At 38.5% G+C, this 16,348-nt stretch overlaps 3 protein-coding genes across 4 annotated transcripts; 2 read left to right on the forward strand and 1 right to left on the reverse strand.

The window, feature by feature from the left end:
* Positions 1–4,630: 4,630 nt before the first annotated feature.
* Positions 4,631–7,129, reverse strand: LOC126583601 (uncharacterized). Of its 2 annotated transcripts, XM_050248052.1 has the most exons (5): positions 6,920–7,129; positions 6,241–6,276; positions 5,762–5,963; positions 5,587–5,659; positions 4,631–4,892 (listed from the first exon to the last, which is right to left on the reverse strand). In XM_050248052.1, the coding sequence occupies exons 1-5, from the start codon at positions 7,102–7,104 to the stop codon at positions 4,771–4,773; spliced, it is 618 nt and encodes a 205-aa protein (XP_050104009.1). In that variant the 5' UTR covers positions 7,105–7,129; the 3' UTR covers positions 4,631–4,770. The 2 variants fall into 2 exon arrangements, with proteins under 2 accessions (XP_050104009.1, XP_050104008.1); XM_050248051.1 differs by having other exon boundaries at positions 5,587–5,963.
* Positions 7,130–8,284: 1,155 nt separating this feature from the next.
* Positions 8,285–9,784, forward strand: LOC126583602 (uncharacterized). The gene has a single exon (XM_050248053.1). It carries the CDS (start codon positions 8,483–8,485, stop codon positions 9,467–9,469), a length of 987 nt encoding a protein of 328 aa, XP_050104010.1. The 5' UTR covers positions 8,285–8,482; the 3' UTR covers positions 9,470–9,784.
* Positions 9,785–14,284: 4,500 nt separating this feature from the next.
* On the forward strand, positions 14,285–15,609 carry LOC126583603 (uncharacterized). The gene is made up of 2 exons (XM_050248055.1): positions 14,285–14,319; positions 14,959–15,609. Exons 1-2 carry the CDS (start codon positions 14,310–14,312, stop codon positions 15,459–15,461), a joined length of 513 nt encoding a protein of 170 aa, XP_050104012.1. The 5' UTR covers positions 14,285–14,309; the 3' UTR covers positions 15,462–15,609.
* Positions 15,610–16,348: the final 739 nt, after the last annotated feature.

Consider the following 16,348-nt stretch of genomic DNA (forward strand, 5'->3'; position numbering starts at 1 on the left):
AAATTAGTATGTATTATTTTTCCACAAAATAAACAAGTCTAGATTGAGACAAGATCCTTGACATAATGGATTCCATGGCAGTGAAACTAGGTGTATTTATAACATGTTTCCAACCAAAAGCACCATTATCATCAGGTTTCAGGGGAGATGAGTTAAATTACGTAACTTGATATTTTAAATGATGGAATTAGGTCACTCGTCGTTAATTCAGCGTTTTAAGTTTTCCGCCAGAGTGCATAGGCATCTGCTTAGGTTTTATCAAACTAAACATGGTAAATACCAAAAACATATATGACAATATTTGATAATTTCTTATTTATTCATTAATCTCCAAAGTGGAGTATAAATAGGAGTTACAATTGGTATTACATATATACTTCACCAATGTGGGACAATAAACTCCTATTTACACTTTAACTAATATATAACTCGCAACATTTCCCCTCAAGTTGGTGCAAAGATGTCACGCATGCCCAACTTGTCAAGCGAGTTGGAAAACACACTATTAGACACAGCCTTAGTAAGAACATCAGCAAGTTGATCTTCATACCCCACAAACGGAAACATAATAATTCCAGCATCCAACTTTTTCTTGATGAAATGTCGATCAATCTCCACATGTTTTGTTCGATCATATTGCACTAGATTATGAGCAATCTCAATAGCAACCTTGTTATCACAATGAAGTTTCATAGCACCTTTGAGTTTAAACCCAAGATCTCTCAACAGTTTTTTCAACCACAACAACTCACATACACCATGAGATACCACGAAACTCAGCTTTTGCACTTGACCTAGCCACCACTTTTTGTTTCTTGCTTCTCCAAGTAACTAAATTACCACCCACAAACGTAAAGTATTCAAATGTAGATCACCGATCAGTGATGGAACCTGCCCAATCTGCATTTGTATATCCTTCAACATTCAAATGACCATTGTTGGAGAAAACCAAGCCTCTTTCAGGAGCCTTCAAAATATGGGTTACTGCATCCATATGAGGTTCACTAGGTAAGTGCATAAACTGACTTACCACACTAACTGCATAAGCAATGTCAGGACGAGTGTGAGACAAATAAATTAATCTCCCCACAAGCCTCTGATACCGTTCCTTATGAGTAGGAACTTGATCTGGAAATAAGCCCAGATGATAATTCTGCTCAATCGGACTGTCAACAGGTTTGCAATCTAACATACCTGTTTCAGCTAACAAATTAAGCACATACTTCTGTTGCGACAGAAAAATATCATGCTTGGATCATGCAATCTCGATTCCAAGAAAATACTTTAATTCACCCAATTCTTTCATCTCAAATTCAGTAGCTAGGTACTTTTGAAGGCGTTGTATCTCATTTTGATCATCACCAGTCACTATCATGTCATCAACATAAATAATCAATGCAATTAGCTTACCATTTTTTCGCTTTAGAAACAAAGTATGATCTGAATGACTCTAGATATACCCAAACTTCTTCATTAAACTTGTAAACCTCTCAAACCACGCTCTAGGAGATTGTTTCAAACCATACAAAGCCTTTTGTAACCTACATACAACACCTTTTCCAATAGATGTTCCGATACCAGGTGGGAGATCTATATAAACTTCCTCATTAAGATCACCATGAAGGAAAACATTCTTAACATCAAACTGCAACAAAGGCCAATCTTGATTTACTGCTAAGGACAGAAGAACACGCACAATATTAAGTTTGGCAACAGGAGCAAAAGTCTCCTGATAGTCCACCTCATAGGTTTGAGTATAACCCTTAGCAACTAATTTGGCTTTATATCGGTCAATAGAACCATCTGCTTTGTGCTTAATAGTGAACACCCATCTACATCCAACAGCTTTCTTCTCGTTTGGTAAAGGAACCAAATCCTAAGTAGATTTCTTTTCCAAAGCTTCCATCTCAACTTTCATGGCATTAACCCACTTAGGGTCAGACAAAGTATCTTGCAATTTTGTTAGAATTGATACACTAGATAGCTGACATATGTAAGATGTATATGGTTTAGACAAACAATGAGTAGACACATAATTGTTGATAGGATATTTGACTTTGGCATGCATATCAGGCTCATATTGTACTTTAGGTTTTCCACGATTAGCTCTTGAAAGCAACTGATAAGTAAAAGAATCATCAGAATTTACCTCATGTATGCCACCATCTTGTACCAAACTGTTAGAAGAATCATCATTGGACAAACCATCATCAGGCAACTCGTTAGACATACCAGCAGCAGGCAACTGATTATCAGAAGGTAATTTGTTAGACATACTAACAGGCAAGTCGCTGGGCACATCTGATCTGTCGTCAGTAGAAATAGTTCCGGGAATAACAGGTGACCGATCACTATTTGTAGCCGACTGATCAGTATTACGCAACATAATAGGTTCTGTCCCCAACTCTACCTGTAACACATCATCCATACCATCTCTTCGAATTTGCACTTCACTCCCCTTCTCCCCATGAAGTGGAAAGTCGGAAGGGTGTTTCACAAAATACGAAACTTCGTCGTGGAAGGTGACATCCATGGTAATATAAGTTTTCTGAGTCGGATGATAACACTTATAGCCTTTTTATTGTTAGCATGCCCAATAAAGACACATCGGAAAGCACATGCATCAAGTTTACTCCGCTGATGAGAGTAAACATGCACATATGCAATACACCCAAACATTTTCGGAGGAACCTTTGATACTGAAACAAGATAAACATGTTTTTGTAGCACATCAAGTGGTGTCTGAAAATCAAGAACCCTACTTGGAACACGATTGATCAAATACACAACAACCAAAATAGCATGACCCCACAAATGATTAGGAACACATTTATCCAACATCAAGCAGCGAGCAACCTCCATTATTTGAAGATTCTTCCATTTAGACACACCATTTTGTTGGGGTGTAAACGGAGTAGTCGTCTGGTGAATAATACCAGGATCACGAAAAAAGTTCGCAAAAGTGTGATTCGCATATTCTCCTCCGTTATCAGACCTGAAAACCTTAACTTTGGTCTAAAACTGAGTAGACACCATTGTACAAAATTCTTGAAGAAGCAACGAAACATCACTCTTATTCTTCATCAAGAACACCCAAGTTAACCGAGTACAATCATTAATAAAAGTAACAAACCAACGAAATCCATTAGAAGTAACTTTCGTCAAACCCCACACATCAGAATGTATCAAATCAAATGGCAAAGTAGATTTAGAATCACTTATGAAAAAATAGGTACGATGACTTTTAGCCATGACACATGTTTCACACTTGAACTCTGAATCACTACAAGTGTGAAACAAAGAAGAAAATAGATGCTTCATATAACTGAATGATGGATGTCCCAATCGTCGATGCCACAACCAAATTTGATGTCTGTCATCCACTTTAGCAATTAAAACTTGATGATTATTTGAACTGGAAACAACAGTATCCTCCATAGTCAAGATGTACAAACCCCCTATTCTTTTACCACGACCAATTATCTTCTGAGTTTGAATGTCTTGAAAATAACAATACGTAGGGTAGAAGTGAGCAGAACAATATAAGGTATCAAGAAGTTTTCCTATCGACAAAAGATTGCACTTAACATCAAGAACAAGTAAAGCATGAACCAGTGATAAGGTCGGAATAAGAGAGATAGTGCCATCACCCTTCACAGGGGAATGTGCTCCATTTGCACTAGTAATATACGGATCACGAACATAGTCACATAACTCATCAAACACTCTAGGATCACTAGTCATATGATCAGTGGTCCCAGTATCAATTATCTATTTATTTGTTCCACCAAGATGCATAACAACACTATAATTATATTGAGTCATTGAACTAAATCACAAACAATAAGGGCACAAAAGATACGCAGCGGAATGAAAACAATTTACCAGAACATTGTAGGAGCAGACTATTCAAGACTGTAGCAATCACTGTTTACGACATTGTAGAGGATCACTGTTCACAAAGCAGACCACTGTTCATGCAATGTAGCAAGCGATGTAATGTAGCGCGACACTATTTACCTTTTTTTTTCAACGAAGGAAATCACAACAAAGGTGGGCACAAAATTAAAGCACACAGGTCACCAAAAGCAAACTGCTCTGATGCCATATCAAACTAAACATGGTAAATGCCAAAAATATATATGACAATATTTGAGAATTTCTTATATATTCATTAATCTCCAGAGTGGAGTATAAATAGGAGTTACAATTGGTATTACATATGTACTTCACCAATGTGGGACAATAAACTCCTATTTACACTTTAACTAATATATAACTCGCAACAGGTTTTCCATCACTGCAGTATAACGCCATCAGCTTAGATTTTTTTTATATCTTGATATACTCATGTATTGGCAAACGTGGACTTGGCCACATTCGTTTGAGCAAAAATACTTTCTCCTTGTGCATTCAAGTTCGAATATATCTTCAGCGTCCTCGTGCAACAATTTATAGAAATTATATGGATTTTATATACAATTATACTTGTCTCCTGTATTATACAACAGAATTCTTATGCACAATCCAAATGCAGATCCAGCCAGCTCGTAAACAAGCAAGACGAATCACAGTTGATCACGAGTAATCCCCGAGTCAAGGCGTTCTCTGTACTGTAGATGGCGGAGATTCGTTTTCAGGAAGTCGAAAAACAAACAGAAACTTTTGAATTAAGCACTTGAAGACATGAAAGTAAATTTATTTTGAATTAAGCACATGAAGACATGAAAGTAAATTTATTGATTCAGATATGATAACATGAGGCTAAATTTATTTTTTTGGATGAAGGTACTGATCGACCGTGAGAGGTTTTGGACCGCCGAACCAGTTGATCAGAAAGATGTTCTCGATGTCTAATTTGAAGAACTGGAAGTTGTGAGTCGTGGGCCAGTCTGTTAACCATGCAGCAAAAACAAATATCACTCTTGATAGTTGAGCGGAAGATGAAACGAAAAGCTGAAATTACAAAGGGGTAATGCTAGGAGACTAAATTCGGAGTTTGTAAATTAAATTATGTGTTACTAATAGGAATAAACACATTTATCAACGCTAAAGTAATATACCAATCATCAGCTTCCATGTCCTTTAATTTTCAATTTTGTCTACAAATTTAATCTTCCTAGCATTACCCATTACAAAATAACTACAGACGGTGTACTAATGTGTAATGTTTATAATATCGGTATTGGTAGAAATATCGATAAATAAATTGATGAAAATATTGATAGATATATCGTTATTGATAACAATATCGGTTGCTTTTGGAAAATGTCATATGACAATTTGTCAATATTTAACCGATATGTCGGAAATATTAACAAAACTTGTCAATTTTGGCCAAAATTTAACAGCTTCTCTGATGTGGGATGAAGGGCGAGCCTTAGCACAACAGAAAGGTTTTTTGTGACTAAAATATCACAGGTTCAAGTTGTGGAAACAACCTCTTGACCAAAAAAGAGTAAGATTGTGTACGATAAATGTTCCACCGACTCTTGCAAAGCAAGAAGCCTTTTTGGGTTGGAGTCGCCCTTTTAACAAAAATATCAACCGTGTTGAAAAAATTCAAACAGTATATTTGTGTATTACCCTTCATCTCCGGATGCTTCGAGAACAAGGCCCTTTTAGCAAATTCTATTTTTTTGGGATCCGCAAGCTTCAGCTGAAAAAATATCATGCATTCCAGGTTAGCCAAAATCAATGCGATTTCTCCTTCTTCTCGAGGATAGTACGGATAACAAATAAATTTTCTGTTGCGACACACCTTCCCGTTGAGTGTAAGCTTTGCACAAGTGGGATTTTCTGGGTCTGTCTTGCCACAGGTTCCGATAGGATGTTCACTAATTGTCAACGAAGCTCTTGGATCTTTCAGTGCATTTCTTGCAGTCGGATCAAGAGTTGTCAAGTAGAAGTAAGGGATACCACTGCCATTTCCAGGTTCTCCGTCGCTAAATGAAACCACATTCCTGCATCGTATTTTCAAAATTATTTTATCCGAGAAAATAAGGATTTGTCATTCATTTCTTCTTTTAAAATACTTTTAATATAGTGAATAGTCCTACACAAGTTAATTCTCTCTATGGAGCGAGGCCTAGGAGTGTATGTCTGGCCTCGATTGAACCTGCGAAATATTTCGCTTTTGCCTAAACTTGTACTCGTGAGGAACACTTGACTCAAATACTAGCATTGAGTAGTATATCTAACGCGATAATATATATAACAAGAAGAAATAAGAAATCTTACCCGAAGGGTGCTCCTCCCAAATCGCTTGAGATAGTACTGTGAAGGGAAAAAAAATACACAAGTAAGCATGAAATGTCTAACATCCAAACACAAATATCAACTACTTTCTAATGAAAACACTTCTAGCATAAACACTTATGAGCTGAAGTACTTCTTACAAAAGTAATTACAAATGACCCCAACAAGTGCTTCCATAATCAAAAACACTTTTAAATTTTAATGGCACACGTCGCTAAAAACACTTTCTAACACCAATTTACAAGCAAGATTCTAGAGCACCCAACACATGTTTGAATTTCATCACAACACACAAGGTTCGAAATCAGATCTCCAATTTGACCAATAAGAAACCAAATTAAAATCACACAAATTTGGTTCTCTAATCAGCAAACTTAATCATAGCCAAAATGTATGTATTGACACGGTGGTATCCCCTTATATCATGTGCCGTGTCGTAACGTATCTCTGTGTCGTATTCTCTTGTGGTCATATATCAATTCTTCTTGTTAATTTTATGCATCTGATCCATGTCGTATTGTGTCGTATCATGTATCCATGCATTGTAGGCCAAAAGCCTCTGTACTATCAAAACTGAGCGCCCCAAATCAACGCACGACAGTAAAGTAAAAACCAACAGAAACAGCACCAAAATACGAGAAGATAGAAAAGAGATCATTACTCCAAGACGCCCCAAATATTCTGGGAGACCAACCAACGAGCACTGGCAGCAGCATTCTCCGGGTCGGGTTTCTTCTGCAAGAGAACTCGGCTTTGCACGGGCACTTGGACATCCGATAGCAGAGAAACCAGGTAGATTGAGAAAACGAAGTGAACAAGCCCTTTGATCTTCTTCGTCGTCGTCATCGGACTCTGTCTGTTTTCTGTCGTGTTTTTTGTGTAGAAAGAGAGAGGGAAAGAAGGAGATGAGCATGATACTATACGGGGAACGTGCTTTTTATACTCGAAATCTTACGGGCTGACCCCCGAATTACCGGTTGTGAGCATGCGGGGAGGAGGTTCTATCCTCTGCAAGCGGGTGTAGTAAAATGCACCTATAAAGTGATGAGTGTGAAAGATAAATATGAAAAGGCAAATAGAGAAGGTAGGTAGCATTCCAGTAATGGATGTAGCCACACATTTCTCCTGTTTTTTTTTCATTTATTTTTCTTATTATTTTCCTAAAGAACGATAATCAGTGCAAATGAATTTTATATAATTAATTGGAAGTGATTTTCGCACACTGTCTTTGTCCCTTTGCACCCTTTAGTGTGTCTCTAACCTTTGGAAGAAGTGCGTACATGATAAAAAGAAGTGTGCCAAGTGCCTGCATTACTTCCTTAATAAAAAAACGAATAATGATGGGGATACCATATATTTATACCATGCGTGATGTGATAAATGCTTGGTACATTAGTCAAAAAAATAATTTTATTAATTGACATGATTTTACAATCCTTTGTAGAGAAATAAAACTTCAACTTTATTAAGAATATAAGCTGTCTAAAGAAATCTTGTAGAAAATGAATAAAAAAGAAGTGGAAATTAAAATTAAAAAGAAAGTTGCATGCGCTTGATTGCAGCCTAATTATGATACTTAATGTATATAGTTGTGTTCCTATCCATATTCTCACTTAAATTCTGGATAACGTCTCCATCTACCTTATCCGGCCCATGTTTTTTCTCCTCTGGCTTTTATTCCCTTTTCTATTCACTTTTTTTTTTTTTTTTTTTTGAGAATTCACATGAATTGTCCATGCGAAGCTTATACAACACTCACAAGTCACTAGTCACATGACCCACGACCATAAAGTATAAACGCACAAATATATAAAACGAAAAGGATAATACTTGGATTCTGACTGTTTATTCATGCACATGAGCTCATGTATTCATCTACCTCGCAACATTTGTTGAGTTTATATAATGAGCTAAAAAAATATCAAATCAAGAAGCCCATAAAAGTTGGGCTTCACAATTGGGCTTGACCACAAAACAGTTGGAGTAGCGGAAGCCCACCCGGCTAGTTCGCAAATTCGCTGAAGCAGAAGGGAGCTCATTCTGTAATTGTCAACGGAAACATCATCATCGATTAGACAATTCTGAAAGAGTCCGATATGTCGGCGCACGCCAGCAAGATCAACCACCCGACAGTCTCAGAAATCCCAACAATCCATTCGAATTGGAGCCCATCAACATCTCTGCTCTGAGAAGGGAAAAAACCACCAATCCGAAGATCAAGCACATGGGGTTTCTCACCTTTGCCGCCGCAGGCGGCGGCCTGATTTTGATGGGCGCATACGAGGCCATTTCTTCCACAATCCAAAACCCAAACGCAGATTCAGATTCATCTCCGCCGTCGCCGCCTCAAGCTCCGATTCGTCCCCCGCCGCCGCCGAAAACCCAGTCTCGATCGTCGTCGATTTATTACCTCGCCGCCGCCGTTGTTTCGTTGCTGTTCATCTTGAACTCTTTGGTTTCTTTCTTTGATGCGCTCAACTCAGCCGACGGAGTCGGGTCAGCTATGCAATTGCAAGTCCTGGCGGTCGCATCGCTGTTCTTGCTCTACGCGATCACGGGTCTTCTGGTAAAATTCACGAATTCAACTTTGCCTTGTTCGTTGCTTAGTTTGATCGGTCTTTTCGCATTCGTTGAAGAATTTTTAATGTTTTACCTGCAAAGGAAAGACACTTTCGGAATCGAAAATCGGTACTTTGATCTGTTGCTTGTGCCTATTGCTGTGTGTATATTTTCTACAATGCTTGAATTCAACAACCCCAAATCGAATTATCCGAAATTGGCTCGTGGGGTTGGGCTGGTTCTGCAAGGAATGTGGTTTCTGCAAATGGGTATTTCTTTGTACACCGGCTTCATAGCGCACGGATGCTCGTTGCACGAAAAGAGTAGGGGGAATTACACAGTGAAATGTAAGGGGCACCCTGAGTATCACAGGGCTAGAGCCATCGTCACGCTTCAGTTTAACTGCCATCTTGCTTTTATGGTGGTTATGGTTGTGGGAGTGTACTCGATTATCAGTAGGAAGAGTGGCGGAGTTCGGGTTGATGTTTCGCACTATAAGCCGCTTGGCACAGAAATACATCAGTTTGATAATCAGAGCCGGTTTACTTTGGATTCTGATGAGGATGACGAGATTAAAGAGGAGGGGAATTTGGCAATGCAGAGAGCCGGCGAAGTGGAATTGGGTGTGAACGGTTATGGTTCTCACAAGTGAGGTATATCTTACCGAATTTTGATAAGCGAGTTGGAAGACTCTTGTTCTGGTTTCATGCTGCATTTTTGCATTCAGTTTCAACTGACTTCCTGAACTTGATTATCGTTGTTGGCGTTCGGATGAAATACTGATATTAAGTAGTTCTTTGTAGCTTTTCTATAGCTAGATATTCTTTATGGATCCGCTCATCAGCATATATGGATTTGGAAAATGATGTAATAATTCTTCAATCTTTGATCTTAAATCGCATTAAGCTTCCTAGATCTTTTCTAAACTGCGATCGTGAAAGTAAATTGATGTCTGGTCTTTTATTAACCGTGCCAATGTTCATCAGTTTGTTAATCTTTTACTCATGTAACTCAGTTCGGCTGCTGAGTTCAGTTGCATCTTATTTATATTCTCATGGAGTCGGACATATTAGGATATAGGACTAATAGTTTCCTCCTTCTTTTACACTCGAATGTTGATGTCCTAAATCTATTTGTAAGCAGTTCTTCGTACTGAGGGCGTATAAGAATTTTATGTATTTGTGTGTTTAAGCTGGAAGATTGCATAGGAGCAGGTTCAATATGTAACTTTCATGTTTAGCCAACAAGTTTCCGAATTGCCGATTCAGAAGGACCTTAGGAACTCCACATTTTAGCTTGATTTTCTTCAATTGCCTGGATTTTCTTGAAGACTTCTTGCATACTCTGCTCTGTAATCGGAGTAGCGTGAACATGGCTGGGTTCGGGAGTCCGTTACTCGCATACTGAGACTCTATGGATCTACGGACGCAAATCTGCGCCTTATGCAAGTATGTCCGACTCCAAGAAATTGAGTGTACCCTTATCCAAGTATGTCCGACTCCAAGAAAATGCAAATAAGGTGCAACGTTACTGAACTTAGTGTTAAGACCCTCTCTACGTGTTTCTCAATAGCCCTGTAAAAGTAACTCTTTATTACACAAATGACAACTTTACAACTGACGCATGCTGCTTTACAAGAACCCCTATTTATACTCCAATACTCTCTAGATTCTTTTTGTGAGGATCTTGAAAATTCATGAATCGTATTTGTTCATCGTACATTGTTTGATCAGTTTTTATCAAGTACTGTTTGTGTTCAATTTTAAATAAAAATATTTAGAATGATTTATGACCGTACGATATACGATGAATATACACGATTTACTAATTTCCGTGATCTCACAAAGAGGATCCGGATTCATTTATACCAACTATGAACATACTTATCTGCTAAGCAATAAACTAACAGCTTTAACCACAATTAGTTACAATTTCTAATCGGACAATACTTGAGAACTCACTAGAGAGTACCCAACTTACTGACAACCCTCCATGGCCCAATACAGATATAACATGTCAAATGAATTTCACTCTAAACTCTTATTATATTGGTAACCAAACAAACACCATCTTCTTCCTCCCTTCTTGCCGTGTAGACAACCCCCTCCCTTCTTCGGCGGTTCCCCTCTTCCCCGGTGAGAACAACATCTCTCTTCTCCGGCGAGACTAACCCTAAATCCCTCAATTCTCCGGTGAGCTCGCCCCAATCCCTTCCTTCCCCAGCAACCCCAACTCCACCCATCTCTCCTCCGGCGACCTCAACTACCCCAACCCCTCTGTTCGCCGGCGAGTCCAACGTCAATCGTCTCTTTGACGGCGACCCCACCTAGTCCTCTTCGACAGCGATCCCACTCCAGTCCTTTTTGACGGGGTTGCTGTTGGGGTGCACGGAGAAAACAAGGCTTGGGGTTGCTGTTGGGGTGCAAGGAGAAAACGACGCTTGATGGTGAGGAAGATGATTGATGTTTGGTTACAAAGATAACCAATGTTTTTAGAGAAGACAGGTGGGCTATTCTCATTTGGCCACGTTATGAAGTCAGTAATTTAGAAAACTTTGAATTTTAATGATAAAGATAAAATAAAATGTAAAATAAATAGTAATAAATTAACTTTTTAGTGTAAAAATGTGATTTTTCGTTAAAGTAAACAGTACCGGAAGCTTTTCATTAAAGTACTTTTTTTTCTAATCACCCAATGATATACATGTCACAATAATATGATGCCAAGTGGCATCATATCACTCAGCAGCCAACTGATGAACGTTGGCACGCTTGATAAAAGATCAGACATCGATTTACTTTCACGATCTTAATTTAGAAAAGATGTAGGAAACTTAATGCCATTTAAGATCAAAGACTAAAGAATTATTACATCATTTTCCAAATCCTTACTCATTCATTCCCATATAAGCTGATGAGCTGATCCATATAGAATATGTAGCTACAGAAAAGTTACAAAGGACTACTTTATATCAGTATGTCATCGTATGCCAACAACGACAATCGAGTTCAGGAAGCCGGTTGAAACTGAATGTATAAATGCAGCACGAAACCAGAAGAAGAGTCTTCCAACTCTCTTGTACCGCATTTCAAATATGTTACTATAGTTTGTTTTGAAGTCTAGTCATCCTAGTTACAAATAGGAAATGCATGCAGATGATCGATTCCGTGAAACAACTGTTGTATCAAATTCAATGGAATCAACAACTGAGCAACCCTCTCAATCCGCCTCTTAATCTCCCTCTCCTGCTTCTCCTCCTCCATTATACACGCTCTAGTCCTCTTCTTCTTCATCCTCTCCTTAAAACGCGTATCAAAATTAGAACTTCGGTCACTACTATAGGAAAGATTTTTCAATGTGTCCAGAGCATGGGGCATTGAAGGAAGCGTTTTTTTCTTCAAGCGTTTATCCACTTATATAATGACAATGGCATCTGACATATATTTGTGTTATGGGCACATTGAAAACTCTCTCTTATTATACGTAATAAGCCAAACATTTAACGTCTCCTCAACCTTACGCTTTGCACTAAATATTAACAAGTGTATGGTTTTTGGCACATCGGGGCAGTACCATCGCAGCGTCTGGAGTCCCTTGGCTTTATTTCGATTGGTGATTGCCTTTGGTGAGAAGACTTCGTTCTTGCCCATGATAAAGTTACCGCTCAACTTACAGATATTTCAATGGGAATTGAAGTAGATTGGAGTGGGACTTTGAGTGGGGAATTGGGATTATAAACCCTAGTTTGAGTGGGATTTCTCACCTCTTTTACTCTAATAATTTATTGCCTTTCTTCAAGAGATTTTTCAGTATGTTAGGAATATAAGCCCGGTAGTAGTTGGATATTTGAAAAAGAAATTTCCATGTATTATAATACTTGTTGTATCAAGCCTTATTCGGCCTTATTCCCGACATACTTAAAGTTAAAAATCTATCCCATGCTTCGCACTTTGCATCCATAGTTTGAGTAGTAATTAAAATGGAAATAACAATAAAGTAAAATATTGAACCTGCTCTTATATAATCTTTCAACTTAAACTTCAAAGTTGCTACTACTACGCTTTAGGATATTTCTTACACTTGTAACTGACAAATTTTAATTTCGAATTTGGTGAATGTTGAGTTTGATACTACCTTTGTAAGATCTCACATTGTTCAGGGAGTGGATCCTGTAAATCTTATATGTATATTCTCATCTCTACCTAGCACGAGGTCTTTTGGAAGATCACTGGCTTCGGGTTCCGTAGGAACTCCGAAGTTAAATGAGAAATGGGCCAGAGCATTCCCAGGATGGGTGACCCACTGGGAAGTTATGCTCGCATGAGTTCTCAGAAACAAAACCGTGAGGGCGTGGCCGGAGCCCAAAGTGGACAATATCGTGCTCCGGTAGAGTTGAGCCCAGGATATGGTGGGGGCCCGGGCCAGGATGTGACAATTTGGTATCAAAGCCAATCCTTGGCCAGATGTGTGCCGACGAGGACGTCGAGTCCCTAAGGGGGGTGGATTGTAAGATCCCACATCGCCCAGGGGAGTGGATCATATAAGCCTTATATGTAAATTCTCATCTCTACTTAGTACGAGGCCTTTTGGGAGCTCAATGGTTTCGAGTTCTGCAGGAACTCCGAAGTTAAGCGAGAAAGGGGCCAGAGCATTCCCAGGATGGGTGACCCACTGGAAAATTCTGCTCGCGTAAGTTCCCAGAAACAAAACCGTAAGGGCGTGGCCGGGACCTAGGTGAGGTACCTTAATTATTGGATAATGAAAGAAAAATTATGAACGGCTGACTTTTGATGAACTTTAATGATTTATCTTTTAGTACTTTTGATTATCTGAAATCAAGTGTTATATAAAGCTTTAATTCCTTGAATATCATCTGCATGCAAACTTTGGGTAAATCCACTACGAACGCCAGGGGACATAACAGCTCCTTCAACAGAGCTATGTTGTAGCCCCAACAGATGTCCGATTTCATGCAAGGCCACAATCTCCAAGTCATAAGCGTCCGCCACAGCTCCCACAGCCCACGCCTCATCGGCATCGTAGTGGAATCTCCCATTGGTCGGTGGAAATGCGTGAGCAAGGATTCCACCTCGGCCGTCAAATGGGTTCCCATCTCCATGATCACCCTTACCAAAACTTATTGTCAGATCCGCGTGTAAGAATATTTTAATATTCTAAAGTGGTCCATATGACACGGTCCATATGATATGTAGGGTTTAACTGATATTATCATTTATAAATAATCCTATTGGTCAAATTATGAGAAATGTTTCCTATCGAATTACTGTGATGGGTGGTAATTGATTATGGGCTTTAAATGGAAACGGGTCCTCTCTCTGCCTCACTTATATATATTGCATATACCCATCTAATATGCACTTGATAGAAAAACACGATTAGGGTTTTCACGTGCAAATAGAGGCAAGAGAGAGAACACCCTTTTTCCTCCGCCGCTGACAGAATCAGTTTGGGATTTCTTCGCGTTCGTTGTCATGGATCAAGGTACGCTTGATTGTTTAATGTATTTTCCGTAAATTATTTGTATGTGAAAATCATGAAGTTCGATGATCTTGGCTTAATTGTTTTATGATTTACATGTGGTATCAGAGCCTAGTTGAGAGCCCTCATGATTTTCCATTTACGATTATGAACTTTAATTGAATCGACTTGATTAGGGTTTTATTTCGAAATAAGCGTTTTTTTTTTTTTGGAAATAACCTAATCGTTGTTTTTAATTTGTTTGCCGCTGCTTTCTATAAGCATAATTTGTATGTTGCTGCTTACTGTTAGCATTTTATTTGTATGCTTGCTGGTTAATAAGGGTTCAATGTTTGATCAAGGCAGACATGATTATATTTTTTGCCGAATTGCATATTTGGGTATGGATGCAATCTGGGCGATTCTTTTTAAGTTGGAATTAGTTAAAGTAATTTGAATACCTATGACCGATCATTACGATTATAAACGTCATTCATTTAATTTGTAATTCGTCTTATGGAAATTATTTGTTAGTCACCAAAGTGGCCAAACTAGAAAGATCACATGGATTCAAATTAAATGATGATTAATCAATTACTCATGGTAGGATGATGCATATGAACGAACAAAATCTTATTATGTTTTAAAGGTTTGTACGTGAAGTGTCAGTGCCTGTTTCTCTTCATTCGCTTGCTCCATCTATTCCCTCACTTAATGGAACAAATTTCTCAGATTGGAGTGAGCAAGTTCAGTTTCACCTTGGTGTTCTGGATCTTGATTTAGCACTCCGAACTGATAAACCTGCTGCTCTTACGAATACAAGCAGCACTGAGGAAAAATCTCTTTATAATGCCTGGGAGAGATCGAACAGATTGAGCATAATGTTTATGCGAATGACTATAGCGAGCAACATAAAGACTGGCCTTCCTCAAGCTGAAACTGCTAAGGAATACTTGAAAAATATTGAAACTCGTTTCAAGACTGCTGACAAGTCTCTTGCTGGGACATTAATGGCTGAGCTTACCACCAAGAAATTTGATGGTATGCGAAGCATGCATGAGCATGTCCTTGAAATGACTAATATAGCAGCAAAGCTAAAGACTCTTGGAATGAATGTAGATGACTCCTTTCTTGTTCAATTTATTTTGAACTCCTTGCCTCCTTAGTATGGGCCATTTCAAATCAACTATAATGCTATTAAGGACAAGTGGAATGTTGATGAATTGGCCACTAAACTTGTTCAAGAGGAGGGAAGGCTTAAGCAGCAAGGAGAGCATTCCGTTCATTTAGTAAGTCAAGGAGCTGAAAGAAAATTTGGAATAAAGCCTGGAAAAGGAAAGAAAAGAGGACCACCCAAGGTGCATGGACCTGCTGATGCTACTCAGGCTCATGATAAGGAACAGAAAAGTGATTTATGTCGCTTCTGTAGGAAGCTTGGGCATTATCAAAGGAATTGTCAGAAATTCAAAGAATGGTTCGAAAAGAAAGGTGAGCCCTTGGCTTATGTAAGTTTTGAATCATATTTAACTGAAGTTCCTTATAATACTTGGTGGGTTGACTCTGGTGCTACGGCTCATATTTCTAATTCGATGCAGGGATTCCTTACGACCCAAACTTTAAATCCAAATGAAAATTTCATTTTCATGGGGAATCGAGTCAAAGCTCCAGTTGAAGCTGTTGGAACCTTTCGTTTAATTTTGGATACTGGATATTGTTTGGATTTATTTCAGACACTTTATGTTCCTAGTTGTTCCAGAAATTTGGTTTCAGTTTCGAAGCTTGACCGTAATGGATTTTTTATAAAGTTTGGTAATGAATGTTTTAGTTTATATAAGAATACCTCTTTTGTTGGTTCTGGTATTCTAATAGGTGAGCTGTATAATTTAAAGCTCAATAATCGTTTTGCTGAAACACTTTTGACCTTGCATCATAATGTTGGAACTAAGCGTAGCCTAAACAATGAAAATTCTTCATTCTTGTGGCATAAACGACTGGGTCATATATCCAGAGAAAGGTTAGAAAGATTAGTAAAGAATGAGATTCTTCCGAACCT

This window comes from Malus sylvestris, chromosome 9 (assembly GCF_916048215.2).
Source record: "Malus sylvestris chromosome 9, drMalSylv7.2, whole genome shotgun sequence".
Lineage (NCBI taxonomy): Eukaryota > Viridiplantae > Streptophyta > Magnoliopsida > Rosales > Rosaceae > Malus > Malus sylvestris.